Below are 26,902 nucleotides of genomic sequence, written 5' to 3'. Positions count from 1 at the left end.
CCTATGAGAGAGGAACAGAGCAGCCATTTAACAGTATAGAACAGTCCACTGCACCTGGAAACCGGGTCCAATCATGTAAATCTGAAGGGGATAGTTCTCTCCATATACCCCCTTTATCTACTTCCTAAAAGATAAATTAATGCTAGTGAATCTTTACTTTACACTGGACAGTAAAAATATTTTTATCCACAAGCATTGTCTTATATCAGATCATTCTATATACAGTTGTGGCCAAAAGTATTGTCACCCTAGCATTTCATTCAAATCATGCATAATTTCTTCTACAAAACTGTTGAATTCAAAAGGTGTTTGCAATCCACAGACTATATGTATTTATTTGGTTTGCAGTTGAACAAATCTAAAAATAAAATCAGTAAAACAAACCAAAATTCTAAAATGGTCAAGGCGAGGTTCTAGAAGAAGCACCTCCTAGGAGACATTAGAGAATAACTCGATTCCAACAAGGAGATTTAACTTTACTTTGGAATTAAACTCACCAATTGTGAGTGCCTGAAATATAAACATAATTTATTCAACCAGTTTGGGTAGAGAAAATACTGCAATCTACATGGTTAAAATAAAGAAACACAGAATTGTCTGAGGATGTCAGACACAAGATTGTAGCCAAGCATGGCCAACCTCAAGGCTATAGGTTCCAAACCAGAGACCTTGATGTTCCTGTTTCCACTGTATGTAATGTTATGAAGTCAAGGACTTTAAGGGCCATGCCACAGTAGTCAACCTCTTTGGATAAAGTGGATGGAAGATCACAGGAATGGATTGCTCGAAGGGTGGAGGAAGCATTTCAATCAACTGCTACAGAGTCAAGCTGACCTTTGTACACAAGGAACGATAGCTTCAACTCGGACCATCTATCCAACTTAGTGAAATGGAGCTGTGTAGTTGGATACCCATTGCTGAGAGAGAGATTTAGGAAATCCTTACTGCAACTGGCCAAAACACCTGTGTGCTATCAGGATAATACAATGGCATTTTGGAGTGCAATGTCGACCCCAGTGTCAGAAAGCTGGGTCTCTGTCATCGGTCTTCCAAAAGAACAATGACCACAAACACATTTCAAAGAGGGCAATGGAAGGAATGGACAAAAACTGACTGGTTCTGAAGCGGAAATGAGTTCAGCTCAAAATTCTATTGAAAATGTGTGTAGAAATCTGAAAACAGCAATTGGTAGGCTCCCTTCAAATCTGGGAGAATTGGAGCAGTTTGCACAAGATGTGTGGGCCAAACCCACTCGTCTTTCAGTTAATTTGGCCAAAGGCTGTGCCAGAAAATATTGAGTGTAGGTTTTCAATAATTTTCTCAATGCCATTTCTGTTTATTTTCTGATTTAAACGGGTACATTTAGTTCTGAATCAAAAACAATAGTTCTGTACTAACAGGGAAATGAAGATATGTGGAGACCAAATGCTTTAGTCAACTTCAACTTATTATTAGAGGCAATGTGAGTTATTAGAAGAAAGTCCAAGGTTGACAAAACTTTTGGCCACAACTGTAGATAATAGATGAAATAGGCAAAAAGTACTTTGGTCACATTCTATTATTTCTTCCAAGAGAATAAAAAAAAACACAATACATTCACAGACAAACAGACTCTATATAGTTTGCAGGCTCCTGACCTCTAAGAGTCACTACAAGGCAAGACAACTTTGTTCAACACCAAAGCCACCCCTCTGCTTAGCCAACTAAATCCATCCTGAGCTAAATTAAATGTAAAAGGCAAGTCACCAGCCATCTGCAGATCTGGGGTGGGGGGAATCTTAAGCATAAAAGAACCAAAAAAACAACTTAGCTTTAAAATGACATGTGGTGGCATTTATAGGAATCAGAAACATAAAACTGTAAATAGATGGTTTGTTATCACGATCATTAAATAGATTGTGATAGAGACATAAGGTTTGGACCATTGGTTTTCACAGAGGACCTACCAATGTAACAACAGCATTACGGTATGACCTACCAATGTAACAACAGCATTACGGTATGACCTACCAATGTAACAACAGCATTACGGTATGACCTACCAATGTAACAACAGCAAGCTACAGACTTCTTGTCTGTGTTATCAGGCTATTTATCGATTACTAAAACTAGGTATTTAGGTATTGTTCGACAATGGACACAGAAGCAACACAGTAAAATGTTAAGGTTAATTTCTTAGGGGGTAGTTCCGGAATGGGCTAAAGGGCTTCACTGACAAAATCCTGTCGGCGCAGAAGTCTCTAAGTCTCAGTATCTTGAAAGTCTCTTTAAATACAGACACTCCTGCTTAACTAAACAGAACGTTGCAAGGCTAACAGGATACGCGATACAGAACAACGTTAGCACATTTAAACAACGATTCAACTAGTAATATGTGAATATTTATAAATACATTTGAACTCATGAAATCAACTGTTCAATAATCTCTGCTACAAAGATTTAATGGAGTGGTAGGGGGTACAGTGTTGTCCTTTGTAGGCAGATGGTCTAGAATATATAATTAAACATTAACTCGTCAGGATGCCGTAATATCACCTTTTACAACATCCATACAGGGCCAGAGTGCGTAAGGGCCAAGAGACACGGAGAGAAAATACACATATTATTTTAATCCACTAATAAACAGTTAGTGGATTAGAGAAAAAAATATTAGAGACAGGGAAACAAAGAAAGGAAGTTTGTGAAAGCAGAAAACAAGCAGAAAAAGGAGAAAGAAGAACAATGAAGGTCTAGGATGAGAAGAAAAAAAGAAAGAAAGAGGAAGGAAGAGACTGATAACATGAATGATGGGAAGGGTTAGAGAGAGAGACACCCAAGTTGCCATGACAGATGGGTAAGCAGTTGAGCACATACAACATTTAACAATGAATACCTCTCCGTTCCGATTCATAGTTTCTGTTTAGGACTGTTATTTTACCAGGTTAGTATGCTGAGAACACATTCCTATTTAAAATAACACTTAAAAATCCACTTGTCAGCTCAGGGATTAGAACCAGCATCGAGTCAGTGTTGCCAAATAGGGACATTTCCCCCGCAACTGGGCTATTTATAATGACAGTGTGCGGGCAAAAAAAATTGCGTTTTTGTGGAGTCCGCGGGCGATTGGGTAGTATACTGTCATTGATATCTGGAAACCCTGTATTCAGTCATGCTCTGGACTAACACTCGAGCACTACACTACCCTGCTACCAAGGTAAGCATTGATCCAATACAGGCTGAATTTTGTCAGATACTGGCTATAAATACAGGATCCAGTATAGGTGACAGCGGGTCTATCTAATGAGCCAATGCCACGAAACAGATTGTCATGGAAGTTGTTGGTGACAGGCAGAATGGACATCTCTGGGCTCTGCCTTGTGAAGTCAGCAACAACCACAATAATATCTGTAGTCTAGATTTACTTTACACTTGAAAACAGCCACTGGTAAACCTTTGCATCTTCAGTTGATGAGCCAGATAGGCTCCTGACATTGTAGCACCACCTTGATCACGTTGTGATTGGACGTCAAAACAAGCTAAATGTGCCAATTCACATGGAATTGTATGATTTTAACCAATGAGAAAACCCTTGTATAACTAGGGATGTGACAAGTTTTTCACTGCAGTGACTTACGTTTAACACATATCGACTCTCCCCCTCTACATTGATATAGCATTTCCACAAATGCTTTATTTTACTTTGGAGTGTATATGAAGTTTATCTAAACATATTTTAATTTGAAGTTGATATAATTGTTAAAGTTCCACTTTAAATCTTAAATATTCAGAAAGTTGCTAATAAAAAGTTATGATCAAAATTATAATGGCAGAAATTAATCAGTATTTGGTGCCAGCAGATACTCAAAGTTCAGGACTTGGTATCATCAATAGAAAATTAGGGAAAATTGGGGCTTGGCCATCTTTTTGTAAGAAGTGGTCAAGACTTGGTTCCTGTAGGTGATGTTGTATGTGATATCAGCATGTGTGTTGGTGTGGGGTCTGTCCACTTCTTCATTGTTAAAACATGGCTTGTTTGCTTGGTTTACAGTATGTAGCTACTGATACTTATAGCCAGCTTTTCCTACGCTAATCTTTCTTGCCCCTGACCAGATATGACACCGTCTTCGGGGTGGCAGTCAGCGTCTCCAACCACTATGCAATTTAACAGTGGTTAGTCAGCCAATCAGAGACACTTGCTCTTCTTCGCCGGCTCCAGTTGGTGCATCCCTACTAACTATTAACTACTGGCTCATGAAATGATATTCCTTATGAAATGAAATACCTTCATCCTTTGAAACTTGTATGACTGTAATGTTTCCATTATATTTTAGGATATTTTTTCCATTTTTGTTTCTCTTATTTTTAACTGGCTACGGCAATGTCAAAAAAGGTTTCTCCCGCCAAGAAACCCTTTATATTAAAACTGAGAAAACTCTGTAGAGAAATCTGAATGTGTGTTTGTTATTCATGGAGTCTCTCTTTCCCTTTCCCTCTCTCTCTTCCTCCCTCCCCATGTCCACGCATCTCCCCCTGTCCCTCCATCTCTCCCTCGGCACTGTGCAGCCAAACAGAGCCAAGTGGAGTGATGAGAGGAGCAGGTCACCCTCTGTGCCCACAGTCACGTGACTCCAACAGGAAGGGGAGGAGAAAGAGATAGGGACAGCAAGTGTAGCAGCAACAGGAGAACGACAGAGGCACAAAGACTGAAACAGTGGGCAAAAGAACAGGTGATGGACACAGAAAACCACTCTTACCAAAGTAATGGAGAGAAACTAATTTAAAAGGGCAAAGCTAGATTTCGGCCATTGAGACTATTGGTTTTGACATTTGTTTCTAGAAAGCGTGTGACTTATTTGACATTTGTTTCACATAAACCTGAAGTTTGTCTGCACAGTGGTTCCTATGACAGTACTCCACTGTTTCATGTTGTTCTAGTAGGCTAGGAAAGGAATGTCCAACCAGCCTCACTGACATCTTTTGATGAGTCAACATAGGCGTTTACTGGAATGAAATGTCAATACATTGAAATATAAAGCAGCTTCGGAATTCCCTGCATTCAAACTAGATTTCTCCTGGTCTTTTCTGGTCAGGATGTTGTTCTCTTCAGCCAACCATGTCCACAAATTTGCCTACATTCCAAAGCGTAACATTCCACCCACTGTCAACAAAAAGACACCACACAGAGAGAATGAAGCCAAGCCTTGGCACGGAGTTCCAGGTCCTCTCTAAACCATATGAGTTCCCCTCATATTACCCAACAGTTCCTGCGCAGCACCTCATCATATAATAACTTTGTTTGCCTATGGAGCTGTTGAGCTATCATTAATATGTTTGGAACTACTGCATGTGGCTGTTTAATCTGGTGAGAATAAACCAGGGGAGAGAGAGAGACACTCTTTTCAATATTCATATCAATGAATTGGCAGTGGCGGTGGAAAATTTTTTTTTTTAATTTATTTTAAATAATAATAATTACATGTGAAAATATCCAGATTCCAGGACCAATGGTCCAAATCTACCAAGACACCACTGCCCTAGAACAAACCAAGTACTAAACCAACATCTCCCTTCACAACAATGCAACTGGTAACTTCAATAAGGATATGAATGACCTGAAAGATAAGGCCAGATGGGTCTAATACACAACCAAACAAAACATGTACCAAACAAAAGATCTTACCAATCAGGATCCGGAAAAGAAAAGTATCCAGTTACTGGACCCAGTGCTCACAATCGTTGTAAAGTTTGGAGTCCACCTACTGTACCGACCAAGAATTCACAAAATGGGACAAACACTGAATTCCAACTTTGCATGCAGAATGTTTGCAAAAGTATCCTCAGTTTATAACGCAAAAGCCCAAAATAACGCATTGCTGAATTAGGATTACACCCACTAATTATCTAAATTAAATTGTACCTACAACTAAACGAAATATTGATCATCAAACGTTCTGCAACAAAGCCCTCATCTAGAGAGAGATTAACCTGGAGAAAATCCTACTGAGCCAGCTGGCCTGTGTTCACAAACAGACACAGCAGAGCATGAGAACAGAAACAGAGTTAGTCCCAACTAAATCATGAGACAATGAAAAAGGACACATTTCTGACACACTGGAAAGATTTAACCAAAACAACTGAAGCAAATTGGACTAACTCTGTTTAGGGCTACCGAGGCAGAATATCCACCCAATGTGACTGACCCAAAATGCAGAAACACCTCGACTATGGATGGACTTAGTGAGCATGAGAATGAAGAGAATCTGCCTTAGGCAGACCTGGCTCTCAAAAGAAGACATGCTATGAGCACATAGCCCACAAAGCTGCAACCTCTTAACCTCCTGACAAATATTTGGCCACATTAGTGACATTTCCCCCAGTCCCACGAAGAAAACATTCTATTTAAACTTTTGTTTGACAGTTTTTGCTGAAAGAGCAGTGGGCCGGATTCGAACCCCTGCGGCAGCATACATCTGTGCTGGAGGCAGTGGCTTACACCAACCAAGGCAACCAGCAGAAACTATTTGTGAGCCGTTGCCGTGGTAAAAGGGCAAATAGTGGAGCAAAATAAACAAAATTAACATAACGAAAAGTATCTTGAAGATGCAGACTGGGACTTAAAAGCCAATTAAATCCATTTGAATTGAACTGAGATAGAAAGAGGGTGAGAGTGAGAAAAATACCTAAAAGGGAGTGGGATGCAGCACAGAAAGTCCATTGTAACACACTCTCTCTTTAGCTGCTAGCTTCACTCTTACCAAATGCACTCTAAAAACTCTAATGCTCTTTCTCTGTTTCCCTCGCTCTTCGTCAGTCTTTGTTTTAGTTACCATATTTGGCAGCCAATCAGAATCCCAAGAGACATATAATGACAACAGCACAAACCAATCTCTCGGCAGGTAATCAAACACTTAGCCAATCTCAATACAGGCAGCTAATAGTTTAATAGCCAATGCCTATGTAGCTCTGGTGGTCTCAGGGAATATCTACCTGTGCCTAGGAAGGGCAATTAGCTATTTGGAGGCAATTAGGAAAAAAATGATAAAAAGGTAATTTCTTTACCTAGATTCAGCAAATGTTATGGCAATTCCTAAAGTATGGAACTCTAATTTGCATGCAAAATCAAACATTTGAAGGGGTGTATATAACAGAGTAAAGAACATCCTGTAAGTTCACTCCAGAGTTAACTTGAAATGTTGCTGATGGGGCTCTACATAGGAACCTTTTGTATAGCTCAAATAGTCAAAAAGTTGTCAATGAATGTAGTCACGTGTGTTGATGCAGAGAATTGTGTATTTGTGCCAGGTGTGGGGCCAGGAGAACTGTCAGTGGAACTGTTACCAACAGCATGTTTACACTGGTTTCATTAGTATCAAAAGGGCTGTACATTTTCACCTGTCATTGTGTCATTGCCTCATGCATTTAAATTAGTATTTTTAGTCTTCACCCTTCAACTCAAAACTATCTCAGGAGTAAGCACTCATGCAATGTTAAATACACACACTATGTTAATTAACTTCTGTCTTTGCACAGTATAACAGTATATGTAGTCATTGTGAAATGTAGTCATTCAGCCATCTTAGTGGAGAGCCTGTAGCTCTCTGGCAACCTTCCGAGAGCTCCAGTCATCTAAAAGTGGTAAGAAAGATCCACTCATACTATGTGACCCTTCTGAATATAAGTAACAATTATCCCACTTTAGCAAAAACTATCATGGCCCTGATATTGGATATTTCTCAGAGTAATATATACAAATTTGTGTTAAATTAGTGCAAACGAGAACTATAGTGCTACATTATGTAAACTAATTCAAAACATGACAGTAATACATGTTAAAAGGTAAAATAATTCAAAACATGACAGTAATACATGTTAAAAGGTAAAAGACCTCACTGGGAACCTGCAGGATTCATTACATACCAACAAACAGCTGCAATACTTAAAACAACATGTTTACTTTCCTTGGTTTGTCAGTCAGGGACAGATTAAGAAATCCTAGACCCCAAGGGCTTTGTTTATTTATTTATTTACATCATGGGCCCCCTACAGGCTTGGGCTCAAGAGCTTAATCCGTCCCTGTTGTCAGTAATGTATGTTCCATCTCCCTCTGCCTTTCACTACTTTCAAACTAACTTTATTGAAATGTTGGGACCAAAGCAATCCACAAGGAGCATATGTACAAAGGGCATGGTGTGGTGTTCTGAGAACAGCTTTGTAAAGTGTTGTTCAGAGTAACTCAACAATTAAGCTGGTCTCTCAAGCCCAAAGGCCATCTCAATTATCTCCATTTTAAAACGCCAAGTCAAACCCAAAACAAAATTTGAATTAATTCAAATTCTAAGTAGGGTAAGTACTGTGAAATATGCCACTTAGCAAAATGTGACATTTCATCTTTTAATTGAAATCTTGCACGTGTCCCATTTACACACAACACCCTACATAATGCAGATTTCCTGTGTACTGAATTATACTTTAGAGTCATTATAATGACTGAAGGGATGTGAGAACATAAGCATATAAATATAGCAGAGGTGTAAACCCACCACACTGACAACAGAGCTCAAAGGAAAAGAAACTTCCTATTGAAGAACGGTCACACATAAAACACAAACAATTAGGAGTAAAGTGACTGCCTGTATTATGAAAACAAAATGTTTCTGGCTCTTTCTGAGGACATCTGAAGCCAATGTTCCACCTCTTCACCCCCCACATAAGAACAAGGCTCACTCTGTCAGCTTGTAAGAGAGAAACGCAGTGGTTTATCTAGACAAGGAAAGAAATTATGAGACCTTTCGTACTCCTTGGTTATGTAACCGTGTCTGAAATGAGAGTCACATGAAGGCTATTATGGCTCTATCTATTAACCCTCCAGTGCATTTCTATCAAGTCCACCCACCACCACTTTCACTGTTCAACATATGTGATACAATGTAGAAAAGAGAAAAACTAATATGGGTCTGAGTGAACCAGTACATGCCACTCCAGGCCCTATTCAGCTGGGAAATGTGACAATCTCTTGGGCAGGAATGGGTTTGCTCTGGCATGACTTGTATCAGAAAGAAGACAGGGACGGTGCCAGGCACAACACGGCTGTTGCTCTGGTGATATTTTGTCAATGGGGAAAAGATTTGCATGATTTGCCATTCAAACCCACAGTGGCACGCTAACCTAACCCTGAGCTGGCCACTCCCCCTCACAGTCAAATCAGTAAGAAACAGGAAGCTAACCAGGTACATATGAAACCATTTTACTCCATGGGACCACTTCCCTTTTCCACTGTAGGCTTGCATGATGGACCCAATATACAAAATGATGCTAACCCTTGGACACATCCAACTGGTTTTAGGGATCTATGATTGGAGGAGACTGATTTGGTTTGGTATACTGGTGACAACATGTTTTGGCTGTGCTTTGCCAAATTGTAAGCTAATGGACAGAGCTTGTTCAACAAACCGGATGAGTTCCAAGACATCCAACTCAGGGGAAACTTCACCTGTTAATGTTTATTTGAACCTAGTTTCATGTGGTGGAGGTGGTAAGATGGATAAAGCCCATGTGGTTAGTAGTTTTGTCTGTGACCTGAGGACTTCTGTTAACAACAAGGTTTCAGCTCAGTGCAAACACAGCTAGTCACACATGCTTTCTAGAGGTACAGATTCCAGATAGTTCTGTAATAAATATAAACCATAGATAAAACCCACTTCTTCACACTGTGCCCACAACAAAGATGCCAACATGGTCTTGAACTTATTCCTTGAGGGCTGACTGACATGGCTTGCACAGAACTCCAGTATCCCAGTATCCCAACTGCAGCATGACCACATTATCTGTGGCCAATAAATGGGGCAGGCCATCCGCCCTCTGTTCCGCTAGTATTAGAATGCCTTCATCATGACTTATTCCAAAGAGGAAAAACCTCCTAGTTGATTTCAAGTGTCTGCAAAAAGTATGATCAAATGCAAAAAGTATGATGTACAAATAAGGTATGGTTAATGTATTTGATTCTCTCATCTCATTCCAAAGGTTTAGATGTTTAATTGACATACTTTTATAACCAGATGTTTTTGTTTGTTACAAAATATACATGTTTAAATTGGACATAAGTCACACACAATAGTACTCCTCTGAGACTGTCCATGTGAAAGCTGGTCTGGTCCAGCACCAGATCTGCTCATGAGGCAATTCTCTGAATTGACAAGACTCTAATACTATACTCTGTATCATACTGGCCATCTCTCTCCATCACTCAGTATTCCAACAGAGGTATTTCACACATACATTCCAGTGTTTATCTATGTCCCAGTCACTTAGTACTGTAATGAGGCAGGCTGATGGGATGGTCTGCCAGCTAGCAGCTCTCAGGACTGGGGGGAATGTAGCACACTACTGCAAAGAGCACTGGTAATGTGCTGGACTGTGAGCCTACTTTATTCTTGGCAAATGTAGCATAGTGCTTTATAATAGGAGTCAGGCTATGTCGGGTTAATGTATTATAGGTGTTGTTACTGACCATGTGACATTACCAAGAATACATGAGACAATTATCACAGCACTGGCAGACCATGCTTGGGCAACTCCTTTGGCCAGAAAATAAATCACACTTATGGCATTGCAAGCGCCATACGTGTACTCTACCAGCTGGGCTACATGGTAGTATTCTACCAGCTGGGCTACATGGTAGTACTCTACCAGCTGGGCTACATGGTAGTACTCTACCAGCTGGGCTACATGGTAGTACTCTACCAGCTGGGCTACATGGTAGTACTCTACCAGCTGGGCTACATGGTAGTACTCTACCAGCTGGGCTACATGGTAGTACTCTACCAGCTGGGCTAAATGGTAGTACTCTACCAGCTGGGCTACATGGTAGTACTCTACCAGCTGGGCTACATGGTAGTACTCTACCAGCTGGGCTACATGGTAGTACTCTACCAGCTGGGCTACATGGTAGTACTCTACCAGCTGGGCTACATGGTAGTACTCTACCAGCTGCTGTAAATGGTAAATAAAACTTAACTAATATGATGGTGAAGAAAATCTCTTCGGTGTCCAGATCGAATTTGTAGCACTTTGGAGACATGGTATGTCCGACGAAATCCATACATAAACCCTGATGGATTCTAGGTTCAACAATACATTTTATTCAATTCATTCTGAAATGACCCAATCCCAAAACTGGCATATCAAATAAAACATTATTTTCCATATAACATCAAAACAAAATGGCTATTGAACATTTCTACTATTACTATCATAGCTGTTTCTGACAGTTATTTTAGATGAACCAATAACAAGGTACATTTTGGAAGTATAGCTACATGACAATTCTGTCTGAAAAACAAGGAGCCCTGGGGGCTGAAGCACTGCCACCCAGGTCTAACATGATGGGCCCTGGCGATGGGACAGTTTTATTATCCTATCTAGGGTATGGGAACCAGGTTTCCCTAAATGCTAAGTCTGGGGAAGTCCATAATATAAAACAAGCTAAATAGGTGTAGAAACACACTGTAAATAAGGAACAATGTGCAAATAATCCAACCAATCAAATAGCTTTCTGGTGCTCAAATTTTGTATAATATGTGCAGGAATGTGGAAGGATGTCTAAAAAATTGCAGACTAAAATCTCACAAAAAACAGTTGAAGGTGATTCATTTCTGACATAACATACTTTTCTGATGAACCGAAAGGAGTGTACTGTAACCTCATGCATGTAGCCTATGAAAGGTTTTCTAATTAACCAAAAGGAGTGTACTGTAGCCTATGAAAGGTTTTCTGTAGGTTAGATGTCAGTTTCAGCACAGAGTATATAAAACGAATCACATCATCAATCTATAAATCTTCAGCGGAGGTGTTTCTGTTTCACTGTCTTAGTGAGCTACGATGGTAAAACAAGGACAATTATGCGAGATGAGGACAAGATGAAGCTTAAACTGGGTTGTGGTTAAGGTTAGGGTTAGAGTAAATGGCAGGGTTAAGGAATACATTGAATGGTACTAAATTACCAGCCATCACTTTGTTAGTAAAACCAATACGTAACTTTGCCCCTGGAAACGAGAATAGTGTGTCTCATAGTTACGATGCCAAGTGTAAAGCTCTGCAGTCCGTTTCACAAAGAGCAAGGTCCCCCGAATATGTTGAGACATTTATAACATCGGTTTCACCAGCAGCTTAAAATTGAAAGGCTTTTGGCTACATTTCCAGAAATCCACAACAAAGACTATTTCTCTGATCATCAATATTCAGTAAAAGCGTAAACAGCACAGTGATTAAGGATTGACCGACTTCCTGTCGAAATATCTAAAGTTTACACCAATTAACCATTACACCAATTAACTTCACCCCGCAATTATATAATTTTACTATTTTCTAAATAAACAGTCTTACTCAGGGCAGCAAAGATGGGTTGAAATACTCAAATAGTCAAGCCCTGAAAATGCAGAATAATTAATCCCTTTCCGTGACCACTAATACTAAGAAATGTTGATGACACCAGAAAACGTGCTTGCCAATAGCCGACAAAACAAGTGGTGCACCCCGGCATACTGTACCTTGAATGGAGCTGCAGTCTGGCAAGGTTAATGCCCACCGTTAGTGTGATCTTGCCTGTTTTATTCGGCTATATTAGTCTGAGGCTTTAGCCAAGCAATTTATATGAAACGTGTCATTTTAGCTATTATAGCATACCACATCGATACATCAAATGGCTTTAATAGCATTGAAATCTTACCAGTTCGTTCTCGTTAGGAAAGCGAACTCTGGCCCAAGTGATCAAAGTTGATCTCTTTTCGTGAGCTTTCTGGGAGTATTCCAGTTTCCTGTAATTACGAGAGCGAGCGACCGTGAGTGCGACTCCTTTGCTGTAATCTATGGTGTATCAATACTGAGAGTAGTAGTTCTCATTCTCCGCCTCTCGGGCTTTCAGTGCACCAACCTACCCTGCCGTGATGCAGACCTAATAAAATCATCACCTTGAATCAGCAATACATCTACAGCCATCTACAGGGCAGTGATTGTAGGTAGGCTACAGAAGATTTAACCACAGATTTTTTTCAACCAAGATCCACAACATTGCAAGACTTCCGGGAACGTCTGCGAAGTAGACTTAACCAACATCACAGACCAGTATGATATAATTGCAGGGCAGTTTCTTGATGTGGGCGTCCCTTGGTGTCAGTCCAATAGATAGGCTACCTGGAATGGTCAATTTTCGCATTGTTCAAGAGACTTCTAGAAACACTTCCAATATATTATAATTGCAAAACGGGGTTTGGATTTATTAAATATTTAAAAAATGTAAAATTTACTTTGGCTATATATATATATAATTTTCAGGGACCAGTTTTGGCTTGACAGCGCCACAACTAGTGGCCAGAAAAAGTAGGATCACGTTTAAGCAGCTAATAGGCTACTGTTGCTAATACAACCATGTCAAAAGTGACAAAAGTGACATTTCCTCTTTACGCGCAGATCTGCATGTCACAACGCACACCCGATTACGTATTCCTGCGCTAGAGCTGGCCATACAAATGTCACCATGACGTTGTATTAAACATCGGCTACGTTATGTTACCATTATATTATACATTTATGGGTTTTTTGAGTATACGACACACTGACGCGGACATGAATGCGCACGCATCAAGATGACAGAAATACCAGAGATGATGGTTAACTGTTCTTAACTATGGAAAAACAGGTCATAGCATCGGTCCCCATTTCTACATGGAGTACATTTACCTCATCAATATTACTTAATAAAAACACGTTTTGGGGTTCGATATTTACCTGTGTGAACTGTCGTAAAAAATAAATAGCAATCTTTGCAAAATAGCCATCTTTGCAAAACCTACTTAGGTTGCAAGACTAGTAACGCTTGGGGTTTAGGTATGCAATTGATTTGAGATGATGACAAACATTTGGTTAAGCATAACATTCATACAAGCCTTATGTAGTGCAGGCTGATATGGTACGTTTTATTCTGGTGAATAACGTCCCCTAGTGGCTATTAACATATTTCACATTGGGAATGTCTGTCAGCAAAGCTGTATGCAATTCAGCGTCAGAAGAGAGCTGGCATCTCTTTTCCTTGAATTCTTTCTTTATAAACAAACCTGTCCAATACAACGGACCCAATAAAACCCACAGCAAACATGAGGCCCAGTTGACAAAGAAAATCCCTAGAAACCTTCTGAAGAACTAAACTTAGACAGTTGCCTCTGACAGTTGATTGATGACAGCTGTGTGTTGTTTGTTTTTAGATTTTGATAATGTTGAATGAATGACAGAAGAGCATACACAGTTTAACTATTTTACCCCTTCAATATATTCTGCTTAGAACAACTTGAAATACATAAGTCAGGAGACTACATCCACAAGTAGACCCTGAAAGTTGTAGAAACCTTGCAGCTGCCTCATGTCACACACACACACACACACACACACACGTACATACACACTATCAAGAGGTTTCTCTTTCTAGAAGCTGCCAGGTCTTTCTGTGTTCCTACAGCTGTCAATGGCTGCCAGAGCCCCACAACATACACCCACTCCAGCCAACCTTCAAGCATTTGCTAGTGTGTTCTCAGCTGTCAACAAACTTCTTCCAAAAATAGACCAAATCAGGACCAGACCATGTTTCAAGGGAAAAGCCCCTGTTAAAACTTAGAAATAAGTATCAGAAATTGAAACTATCAAGCAGTTACTTAACAGATTCTGAATCAGTTTGATTTCATAAAAGCAATTAGGCAGTGTAACAAACCCAATTCAAAGTGTAAAAACTCTATATACAGTTCTCTCCAGTGTCTGTTCTTTGTCAAGTAGACCCCCATCCCTTTTTTGATTGGAACCCCCCTGGTTCATGCCCACTTCATTGAGATTCAGTATAAATACACATTCTGAAGGGGTGGGGAAATATCATTTAAATAAGTTGAAATAAAAACTATCTAATAGTGAGGCTCAAAGGGAGTTTCTCAAGTGTGGGAAGAAAAAAGAACAGGAGAAAGGAGAAAACAAGAAATACACAATCCTAAAGGTACTGTGTGGCGCAGAAGGAAATGTGTTGGGTGTACATGGTCTTGAGGGACATACGTGCCTGCCAAAGGGCTGTAGAATAGGAACAGAGGCATGGTGATTGTCTATCAGGGTAGGTTGAGTGCCTGTCTATTAGAATGTTATATCAGTAGCATGCCCCCATTGGGGTGCAAAATTATGCCCAAATAAGGCATGAGGGGAGGCCATTTAAAGTTAGAGATACCATGTGCTAGGCCATTTGTTAAAGGGGACTCAGGTCAGGAGACATTATAGTAAGAATGGTAAGAATTGTTTGTTTTTCATAAATATTATATATTTTTGTAGTATTTTAGTCATTTTGAGGAAACTGTGGTTGTATTTATCATGTTGATTTGTATGTTGAGTTCTGCTTGAAATGTTAAATGTGACTACATTTTCTGTTCACAAAAAACAGTAACCTTCTTAAAATGATGTTTTAGCTGGCATTCGTCTTGAGTTAAGTGTGCCTTCATTTGCAATTTGTTGTTAAGTTGAAAGCTTCTACCTAGAACAAATTGGGATATAGTAGGTATATATTTTTTCAGATTAAGTAAAGGCTGCAAATATATTTTTAGGTATATCAGATACATGTTCAATGGAGAAACGTGTGTTGTTTTTCATGTCTACTGTGTGCATCAGTCATTCGGTGGCTGTACTGTTTAAGCATTACCAACATTTGGATCATTTCAATTATAACCACCAGATGGGAGAGATGGCAGATCCAATCCAGTTCAAAGATGAGGGGAACAAGTATTTTCAGGCTGGTGATATGGACAAGGCCATTGAGTTTTATACTAAAGCCATCAAGAGTTGCAAGGACAAAAAGGTGCTTGCCATCATCTACAGGAACAGGTCAGCCTGTTTCCTAAAAAAGGTAAATACCTCACTTAAACCCCAGTCCTTCATCAAGCAAAAACAATAGTTGTAATTATTGTGTAATTAGCCAATCCTCTAAAGTTTTGAAATGCTCTTTGTTTATTTCTCAGGAAAGCTACGCCAATGCAGCCTCTGATGCCACCAAAGGTACAATACATCCAGTCCAGTGATTATGCGGCCATCAGCAAGAACAAAAAACTTTTTGCCATACTTGCTGCTCACTAGGACAAATAGACAAATAATAGATTATGTTTATACATCAGTGATATTCTTCTCTGCTCCCCATAAGCCATTGATGTGGATGCAGCAGATGTCAAAGCTCTGTTCAGACGCTGCCAGGCCCTGGAGAAGCTGGGCAAGCTGGACATGGCTTTCAAAGATGTCCAGAGGTGTTCCACCATTGAGCCCAAAAACAAGACTTTCCTGGAAACTCTCAGGAGGCTGGGTGCTGAGATCCAAGCCAAGGTCTGACACCATTTTTACAATCCATAAGTATAACATTGAATAACTATGGGATTACATTATTTTATTGTGGGTTTATTTATTATCTTTTATTAACAAGAAAAAAACAATATATATATATATATTGTCATCCATATCTACAGCTGAAGACATCTTTCTCCACGGACTCCCGTGTTCAGAACATGTTTGACATTTTGCTTGATGAGGAGTCAGACAAGGAAAAGAAGGAAAAGGTTCGTTACCGTACTAGAAACTAGCTGCTTGGATTCAGTTAATTGTAATAAACATAATTCTGTGGTGTTCAGTATATTTAAGCTGATATCAAATGCATTGGATGTGACTTGTTTGCCAATATGAACGGTAGTTTCGTCCTGTGTAGGCTGCCAACAACCTGGTGGTTCTGGCCAGAGAAGATGCTGGCGCAGAGAGAATCTTCCAGAACAACGGAGTGGCTCTGCTATTGGATCTGCTTGGGACTGGAAAAGTAGAGATGGTCCTGGCCGCTATTCGCACCTTTGCTGGAATGTGCACTGGACACAAAGCTCGGGTGAGGGCCAGGGAACGACGGAACAGGCGCATTAGAAGATCTCTGTGAAGGGATCTTGATCCAGAAATGTATCATTTTCAGACTTCTTTGAAGCCAAAATCCCCCTTTTGCACACTCAGTTGACCAATATCTTCATCACTAACCAGGCCATGGCCATTATCCACATGGTGGGGATTGACAAGCTGTGCAGCATCATGGCCGTCGACAATGAGGAAATTGCCCTGGCAACATCCGACCTGTTCCAGTGCGTCAATGACTCCCTCACAGGAGGAGACAGGAGGATTTATGGCAAGGAGGAAGCCATGGTTTTGGGTGAGAAATCCATATACTTTCTGCATTTGTATCCTGTTGTCGTCAAAGGGCTTGACTTGTTTGCAAATAGGAATCGCCTCTATCATCTAGAACAGTGGTTCCCAACCAGGGGTACGAGGACCCCTGGGGGTACTTGGCCTCTCCACAGGGGGTACTTGAAAACACTCATGACACCATAGACTTACTAGTGAAATTAACATGAGGGGGTACTTCAGGGGTACTGAAAGCAGTGCAAAAACATTTTGGGGGTACAGTAACTGAAAAAGGTTGGGAGACATTGATCTAGAAAACAGATTTTGTCCTTCTAAGGATGTTTGTTTTGAAAACGCTTAATGAAACATTAACCTTCTCTGATTCCCTGTAGATGCTGGCAAGGACTTGAAGAGCATCCTGATGGCCCTGTTGGATATGCTCATCAACAAGAAGGTTTCTGGATATGGTAGAGATCAGGCACTTAATCTTCTGTCCAGGAACGTGCCTCGCAAGAACAAAAAGGACACTGACCACTCCAAGACCCTCTTCACTATTGACCACGGTAAGTGGGTTAGCTTTGACCATAATCTGTGATACTAAATAAGCCTTTGATTAAGTTCCTTTATGTAAGTTGTAGGCAAAAAAACATATTCTGGATTGTACTGAAGACTAAATTGTAGTAAAAGTATACTTAAGTCAGGAGCATTGATATATATATTTTACTGGTTAATCTGTCTTCCCAACAGGTCTGAAGAAGATCCTGAAGGTGTGTGGCCAGATCCCTGAACTCCCAGACCAGCTGCCCATGACGGAAAACACGCAGCTCATCGCCAGCGTGCTGCTCAACAAGCTCTGGGATGACCTTCGCTGTGACCCTGAAAGAGACAACTACAGGGAGGTCTGCGACGAGTACATCAAGTGAGTAAAACATTAGTAACATAGAAGTAACATGTTAGTAGCACATCTGACAAGAAAAACCTCATAGACAGCCTGGGGGCGACGCACACGTACATGCCTGCAGCATGTAACAGCACTTGGAGATAGGGGGTAGAATTATTACTAATGAATTACTAATGAAGATAGGGGGTAGAATTATTACTAAATAATTACTAATGAAGATAGGGGGTAGAATTATTACTAATGAATTACTAATGAAGATAGGGGGTAGAATTATTACTAATGAATTACTAATGAAGATAGGGGGTAGAATTATTACTAAATAATTACTAATGAAGATGGGGGTAGAATTATTACTAATGAATTACTAATGAAGATAGGGGGTAGAATTATTACTAATGAATTACTAATGAAGATAGGGGGTAGAAGTATTAAATCGACTGGAAAATATATCTCCCTGTTAACCTTGCTCCACACGATCCTGCCCACAGAGGAAAGTTTGACCCTAACGACATGGACAAAAACATCCACGCCATCAACGCTCTGTCTGGCCTGCTGCAGGGGCCCTTCGAGGTGGGGAACCAACTTGTGGGGCGCCAGGGCATCATGGAGATGATGGTGGCGCTCTGCGGCTCAGAGCGTGAGGTGGACCAGATGGTTGCTGTGGAAGCGCTGATCCACTCCTCGACAAAGTTGAGCCGCGCCTCTTTCATTATCACTAATGGTGTTTCGCTGCTCAAAGACGTCTACAAGAAAACCAAGAATGAGAAGATTAAGATCCGCTCGTTAGTGGTGAGTGAGCATTCCATTCTGTGGAACATGCTTTCTTCAGGGTATTAATTGATCTTTGTGTTTAGAAGCCTTGCAAGGTCTCTTGAGTTTGATCTATGCGTACGTTTCCTTGCAAGTTCATGAACTCACTGTTTTGCGTCTCTACGTGTCTTGTTGGGTATGTGTTTTCCCCAGGGTCTTTGCAAGCTGGGTTCTGCAGGTGGAGATGATTACAGTATGAGGCAGTTTGCTGAGGGTTCCACTGAAAAACTGGCCAAGCAGTGCAGGAAGTAAACATTTTTTTTGGCTGTCAGCTCTGAGGATATGTCGTTATGTCATGTGGTCTGAATGTTGACTTAAGTAATATGTTCAATCACAGACTTATCAAAAAATTTGAATATCAGAAGTAATAGAATGTTTACAAATATTTATGGGAAATGGTGATGTTGAAAATGCATATACAAATATTTTACTGTCATGATTTGGCATGGGTTAGAAGGACACAGGCACAGAGGATTCAAATAGGTAATAGGTAATTTGATAAACTCACAAAGTAATTGTAAAAGAATAAAATCTAACAGACACAAACGGCAAAAACAGGCAACAGTAATAGCAAACAATAGTGACCAACCAGAAACAGTGGGGCAGGAGGAACATAAAGAGGGACACAACGAGGGAGCAAACAAGGCACAGGCGGAAACAATAAGGACAAGGACAGGTTGTGTGTAAGAACAAAAAATCCCAAACATAACAGGCTACATTCACAAACCAAAACCAAACAGCACCTCAGAATTACATTCTCTGTCACACTGAGAAAATCAAATATAGAGTCAAATAGAGAACATATGCACACTGTCCAGATTTGCAGATTATGTATTATTTATATGTCAGCCAGGCATCAACATGTTATATCTTGCTAAAATACAAACACTCCAAATGACATGATTCCCATTTATGTTGGTCTGTGGTGTGCTTGCATGTTGGGATCTCAAGATAAAGGACCATTTCCAGTTGGCCTAATAACCCTCTTCATGTGTGTCAGGTGGTTGTGTAACACTGCCATGGACACAAGGACAAGGAAGTGGGCTATAGAAGGCCTGGCCTACTTGACACAAGATGCTGATGTAAAAGATGAATTTGTTGAAGATGAGCCTGCCTTAAAAGCCATGTTTGACCTTGCCAAGGTAGGTATTGACAGAGCAGAGGAGAGTCAAAACGTACACAGTCCATGACCTGAGTGCAGTGACATTTAAAAGACTATCTGGAGAGAGTGAGCTGCCAGTTAGGCTGCTGTTGACATCAATATCTCAGTAGACTTTAACCAATGATGATTGAACAAGGGATCAAACCCCCTAAAATGCTCACCAGGCTCTGCTCTCCAGCATAATGTGTTTGACTGTATGTGTGCATATCAAAATAATTCTGTTAAATAAAAATATACAAATATTTCATTTGATATATTTCCCAGAGAAGAGGTCACCCTTAAATGATTTTCCCTGTGATACAGTCTAAAGACAAGACCATCCTGTATGCAGTGGCCTGTACCCTGGTCAACTGCACTAACTGCTATGAGAAGAAAGATTTTTTGCCTGAGCTGGTTCAGTTGGCCAAGTTCTCCAAGCAGCACGTCCCGGAGCAGCACCCAAAAGTAAGACAAGAGAAAGATACACCCCTCCCTCCCATGTCAGGACAAAACTGTACACTAAATCAATTAAGAATAAATAAATGTGAAAGTTATATTTTTATGTGAGGTCATTGATATATTGACTGAGGGAGCTGCTGACAATACACACTTTTCCATGCCCTTAGGACAAGAAGGATTTCATTCAGAAGAGAGTGAAAAAACTGTTAAAGGGAGGGATCATCTCAGCTCTGTCGGTCATGGTAAAAGCAGACAACACCCTTCTGACTGACCAGACTAAAGAGATGCTGTCAAGGTGAGTAGCCTTGGATCACAAACATTGTTATCCAGAGCCAACAAACAATTAATACATTCAATACTGCTAAATACATTACATTCCAACAATGGGTGTTTCCTTCAATTTGCAGGGTGTTTCTTGCCTTGGCAGATGATATCAAAGACCGTGGCACGATTTGTGCCCAAGGGGGGGGTAAAGTGAGTGACAGACATCTCATCAGATACCTGACTATATTATCACTGTTTCAACCCATAACCAAACGTACATGTAATGCACAAAATGTACCTCACCAGTTTCTGACTGTATTTACTTAGAATGTGATTGAGAAACAAAACCCTGAGGCGTCACAGTGGTCTGAGCTTGGTCCAGTCATGCGGTGTCTGCCTAACAATAGACTACACAGTGTGCCATAAACGTCACAGTAAGCATTAAACCAGGTGTGTGGGTCTGTGTCTGAACCTTGTATATCTTGCGGTGCTCCTTCCAGGCTTTGATCCCGTTGGCTCTAGAGGGGACAGCGATAGGTAAGGTAAGAGCCGCCCATGCCCTGGCCAAGATCGCATCTTCCTGCAACCCAGAGATAGCTTTCCCAGGAGAGAGGGTAAGAACCTGCCAGATCACTTCCTGTTACATGGGAGCTGGTATGGGAAAGGGAAGGGACTCATTAATATTTTTAACTAAATGGATCGCATTCTTCTATCTCTTCCTCTGTCCCTCAAATTCTTCCTTCTCATGTTGCTCTTTCCCTTTATGCTTCCAACTCCCCATCTTTGTCTGGTCCTCCGCGCTCCCATCCTGCCTTGGCATCGCTCTCTCTCTGACAGATCTATGAAGTGGTCCGTCCTCTGGTTAGTTTGTTGCAGCCTGAGAGAGAAGGGGTAGAGAACTATGAGGCACTACTGAGCCTTACCAACCTGGCTGGTCTTAATGATAAACTGAGGTGAGGCCTCTTTGTTCACCAACCTCAACACAATATTTTTTAACCCAAAACAACCACTGAGACTACAGATGAATACATTAACCCATTTTACTGTGAACATAATCGAGAAATATAAGAGAATTAGAGTCTTTAACAACCATGACACTGTTTCCCAATCCTGGTCCTCCGGACCCAAAGGGGTGCACGTTTGTTTTTGACCAGGCACTCACACACCTGATTCAAATTAAAGACCTGATGATACGTTGATTAAGTCACTCAAGTGTGTAAGTGGTTGGGCAACATTTTAAACAGGTGTGTGAGTGCTTGGGCAAAAACAAAAATGTGCACCCATTTGGGTCCCGAGGACCAGGATTGGGAAACATTGCACTAGAGGACTTCGATTTCAGATATTTCCAGAGTACATGCCCTTTTTTCACTGTTTTTAGTGTTTTGAGGTGTGCTCTGTGGTATATTAATCATTTCCTCCTATTATTGACCTCCCCAGAGTAAAGATCCTTAAAGAGAAGGCTCTCCCTGAGATTGAGCAGTATATGTTTGAAGACCACGACCACATCAGACTGGCAGCCACAGAGTGCATGTGCAACTTGGTGACGTGCAAAGAGGTGAGAGGAAACCCATTCACCTGAGAGAACAGGGGCATCACATGCATGCATGTTGCATTTTCAGGTACGCAGCGTGTCCCTTAGTGTCACTGATGAAATTATGGGGTGCACGTTTGGGGGGCCCCAGGTGCAGGATCGCTACATGGAGGATGGGAATGACAGACTGAAGCTACTGGTGCTGCTGTGCTCTGAGGAAGATGAAAAGCTCCAGAGAGCTGCAGCTGGAGCCCTAGCCATGCTCACCGCAGCCAATAAGAAGCTGTGCACCAAGATGACCCTGGTGGTACGTTGGTTTTTAGGTTGTATTCACACTAGATTCACCTGGGTGACCTAGTGACCCATGTAAATAATTGCCCAATCAATCACAAAATTGAATATTATGCATGACGTAATTCATACACATTGCTAACATCGCCACAACACATTACATTTAACATTACATCATTGTGTATTGCGGGGCCTCATCTATTTCGTCACTTGTCAGATGTAAAGTTATTTTAAACAGTTGACTGACTTTTCTTGATTCCCTCTGCAGACTTTGCAGTGGATGGAGATCCTTCAGAGGCTAATTCTTCATGACCAGCCCCAGATCCAGCACAGAGGGTTGGTGATTGTGTACAACATGCTGAACTCGGATGACAATGAGCTGGCCAAGAAGCTGATCGAGAGTGAGATCCTGGAGATCCTGTCAGTGATTGGCAAAGGAATGAACAATCCCAAGAGGCAAATTGTGATCGATGTGGCACGCACCTGCCTGACCAAGGCCATGGACCTCGGCCTCATCAAGCCATTCACAACCCCTTCTTAAAGTAGTATTTCCAAACCTTTTTACAGTACCACGGACTGGTATGTAATGGTTGTCCTTGAAGTTATTTGTCGATTGTGGCAATGAGACGAAGTACAACAAAAAAAACAATCAACCAGAAACAACTCACACATATACAGAAACAAGAACATGTATGACATTTACTTTTCGGTGTTTCCACTTGCAAATGCCCATAACCCTCTCTGGCTGCAGTGTCCCGGAAGTCGGCCAACACCGGTTACAGGACATTGGACTAACAAATTGAGCCCTTTAATGACAAACTGAAACTTACAGAAATTACAGAAAGCCAAACTTACTTATGGAAAAATCTGATACAACTCCCAGACTAAAGGTTGAGATAGTGTGTAAAGGGTCTAAGTTTGTGGACAAAGACCCAAGGACAGGAAACTGATGATCCACTTGAAAAGCTGAAGGGTCTGCTCTCCTGAATTTTGGGACAGTACAAATTAATTTCTATGACAGTTTTGCTTTTTTAATTATTTTCTAAGTTATACAGAATGTTTTTGTGTGGATGAGAGGTTTGTCTTTAATTATATTTGTATTTTTCATCTGTTAAGGATAAATATTAGATTTTTTGCAAATACTTTTGATTCTTGAATATTGCCTACCTGGATTTAAGTGGTCTTGTCTATTCTATGGTCTGTTGGTTGTGTTCGTGATCGGTTACTGTAACCTACAGAGGACATTGGTTAGGAGTGTACCTAGTTTATAACAACATAGTCACTAATAGGCAAAGCGTGTGTTTTTAATTGGTTGGACTTTAAGATTATGCATAACACAGGAAGAATAATAGGAAGGATACAAAACAATAAAAAAGATTTTCAATTCACAGCACATGAAAGGTCATGGCTTGATAGAGACCACTAGTAGACTATAGTCAATTCCTAAAGTATTTGGACAGTGATACCATATTAGTTGTGTTGTATACCAGTATGTTTGGAAAGACACAATGAGACAGTGTGGTTGAAGTGCACACTGTCAGGTTCATTATCACGTGTTTTTGGCACGAGGACCACCAAAGTGTCAATGAATGTCATGAGGCACATAAATAAGAATAAATCGATCAGCTCCATAGCTGACACAGGCTTGTCAAAAACCGATTTCTGGTTTATTAACAAGAAAAACCTCAGCAATAGCAGATAACCTAGTAGACCAAGGAATATCTCTAAACTTGACTAGCAAAGAATGCTCACAATAAAGAAGAAGAAAAGCTAAGCAACTACCCAAGCAATTAGAAAAACTCTCCAGGAGGAAGGCATGGATGTGTCAGCCCCTACAATATGCTGAAGACTTCACCAGTCAAACTACATAAGGAAATGCACACAGTAGTTATGTTCAAAAAGAGGATGGCCTGCAGACTTCTGGATGAAGATCTTCTGGACAGATGGGCTAACTATTCATATGTGCCAGTGATGGCAAAATGAAAGACTGGAAAGAAAAGACTCTGGCAAACCAACTCCTTTGTGAAATAAGGTGGAGGGGGTATTAAGTTTTAGACACATATGGTTCTCTCTGGAGCTAGCTCACTGTCTTGACTGTTGACAGCAGGATTAATTCTGTACTGGACAAAACATCTTGTCTGCTCAGATACAACCAAAACTCTAAAGTCATTGGATGATGAGTTGTCATGCAGCAGAAAAATTGGTCCAAACACTCTGCCAAAGCTACAGAGGAGTTTTTAAGGGCCAAAAATGTGAAGGTTTCGAAAGTTAGAAAGTTAATCACCCGATCTGAATTCAGATGAGCATGACTCTCAAATGCTGAATACAAAACTGAAGGCTAAAGACCCCAAAATAAGCAGGAACTGAAGTTGAATGCAACAGGCCAGGAAGAGAACGAAACGATACCTAATGTTTGATGTCATCTCCATAGGTTGCAGACTTCAGGCAACTATAGTATGCAGGGGCGCCGTATAGGGGGGGAAAGTTAGGACAATTCCAAAGGCCCATGACTTACAGGGGTCCCAAAAAATAGGTAACAGCTGCGCAGAGGGCACCCAATTAGATTTTTTGTCATGGGGCCCAAAATTCCTGGCGGTGCTCCTGATTGTATGCAAAGGACTTTTATTCTGAAATGTTGTGTCCATTAAGTATTTTTTAGTGTTGCTGACAAGATACGGTGTCTCAGCAAATCCTAGGCAAGTCCAGGCAGGTCAGGCAGGTCCCTGCATAGCTTCATGCAGGCAACATTAGGGATTCAGCAGCAACAACAACCCTTCCGGTTTTCTCATTTTTCCTTCAAACAAAAAGACTGCAAGAAAACTCTACTCGTATGATATGAAATCTTTTCAGCACTGCATACTACATATTGTGAAAATATACAGTAACAGTAAATAGTTTATAGAAACGTATTCATTCATGGGTTTTTCATAATTTTTAGTGTTTGCCACGTTGTTCTGACATTCTACATGAGATGACCTGACCTCCACCATCACCCAACCTCAACCCAGTTGAGATGGTTTGGGATGAGTTGGACTGCAGAGTGAAGGATAAGTATCCAACAAGTGCTCAGCGTATGTGGGAACTCCTTTAAGACTGTAGGAAATGCATTCCAGGTGACTACCTCATAAGGCTGGCTGAGAGAATGCCAAGAGTGTGCAAAGCTGTCATCAAGGCAACGACTACTTTGAAGAATGTATTTTGATTTGTTTAACACTTTTTTGGTTACTGTATGATTCCATATGTGTTATTTCATAGTTTTGATGTCTTCACTATTCTACATTGGGGAAAATATAAATTATATATTTATAAATGTATAATACTTCATGCAAGATAACAACTTTTATAAGGTGGAACACATGGAGAGATTTCTACAGCTTGGGTATCTTATATAGATTTTTTTATTAATTAAAAATATAAAATCATTATTTTAATGATATCATTCTTGTTAATTTGCTGTTGCTCATTACTTTTAGAGGGGACTGTATCATACATCCAGTAACATTTGCATTGTGGGTGGAGTAAAAAGCCAGCAACACTTGCTATTACACCGTGCCCCTTGCTTTAACACCATATTTTTACTCTACACAATCTTCTGAGTATTTGATAGAACGCATTCATGGCAACATGTAGAATACTTTCTGCAGTGTGAGGCATATGTACAACCTCATTTCAAAAAAAGTTGGGACACTGCGTAAAATGCAAATAAAAACAGATTGCAATGATGTGCAAATAATTTAATCCCTATATTTAATTGAAAATAGTACAAAGACAATATATCAAATGTTGAAACTGAGAGATTGCATTGTTTTTTTAAAAACATAATCCCATTTTGAATTTGATGACAGCAACCAAAAATTTGGGACAGGGGGATGCTTATAACTCTGTTTAATCTCCACTTCGTTAAACAATACTCTGCGTTTGGGAACTGAGGAGACCAGTTGCTGTAGTAATGAAAATGAAATGTTTTCCCATTCTTGCTTGATTTAGGATTTCAGCTGCTCAACAGTTCAGGGTCCAAGAAAACTCCCAATTATGTAGTGCCCCAATATTTTACACTATATATTCAGATTATTCTGAATATTCCCTGCAGTACTTTAAGTGCATCTAGAAACAGTTGTGTTCTTTGAGGCAATGTATTCCATGAACAGGGATTTGCATTGTCTAGATTTAGTTGACTTGATCTTTTAAAATCCAACTTTTATCCAAATGTAACTTTAATTTGAACACATGAATAATTGTTATTTTTTAGATTGTTGTTTTTCAAAAATCATAAACACAGTTGATGACACTTCTAACATTACGTTGGTGACAT

At 40.3% G+C, this 26,902-nt stretch overlaps 2 protein-coding genes across 7 annotated transcripts in view; one reads left to right on the top strand and one right to left on the bottom strand.

Moving 5' to 3' along the window:
- pip5k1bb (phosphatidylinositol-4-phosphate 5-kinase, type I, beta b) overlaps positions 1 to 13,066 on the bottom strand; it is a 46,963-nt gene extending 33,897 nt beyond the window's left edge. For 3 of the 5 annotated variants that reach the window (XM_020052667.3, XM_010876471.5, XM_010876470.5), the window contains exon 1: positions 12,704 to 12,889. The gene's annotated coding sequence lies outside the window, so the exon portion shown is untranslated. Of the gene's footprint in view, positions 1 to 12,524; positions 12,677 to 12,703; positions 12,890 to 12,911 lie in introns of those variants that run through there. The other 2 variants (XM_034296323.1, XM_010876472.5) reach the window with 2 other exon arrangements.
- Positions 13,067 to 14,887: 1,821 nt separating this feature from the next.
- Positions 14,888 to 23,978, top strand: unc45b (unc-45 myosin chaperone B). 2 transcript variants are annotated; one of them, XM_010876466.3, is made up of 20 exons: positions 14,888 to 15,007; positions 15,728 to 15,898; positions 16,011 to 16,047; positions 16,190 to 16,365; positions 16,506 to 16,595; positions 16,742 to 16,909; positions 17,056 to 17,221; positions 17,586 to 17,756; positions 17,941 to 18,112; positions 18,583 to 18,883; positions 19,058 to 19,152; positions 19,905 to 20,046; positions 20,370 to 20,510; positions 20,672 to 20,799; positions 20,912 to 20,978; positions 21,269 to 21,382; positions 21,606 to 21,721; positions 22,206 to 22,323; positions 22,451 to 22,606; positions 22,859 to 23,978. In XM_010876466.3, the coding sequence occupies exons 2-20, from the start codon at positions 15,728 to 15,730 to the stop codon at positions 23,129 to 23,131; spliced, it is 2,802 nt and encodes a 933-aa protein (XP_010874768.2). In that variant the 5' UTR covers positions 14,888 to 15,007; the 3' UTR covers positions 23,132 to 23,978. The 2 variants fall into 2 exon arrangements, with proteins under 2 accessions (XP_010874768.2, XP_010874767.2); XM_010876465.4 differs by lacking the exon at positions 14,888 to 15,007 and adding an exon at positions 15,210 to 15,287.
- Positions 23,979 to 26,902: the final 2,924 nt, after the last annotated feature.

The sequence above is a fragment of the Esox lucius genome, chromosome 13 (genome assembly GCF_011004845.1).
Source record: "Esox lucius isolate fEsoLuc1 chromosome 13, fEsoLuc1.pri, whole genome shotgun sequence".
Taxonomy (NCBI): domain Eukaryota; kingdom Metazoa; phylum Chordata; class Actinopteri; order Esociformes; family Esocidae; genus Esox; species Esox lucius.
This window is presented reverse-complemented; position numbering and strand designations above follow the sequence as displayed.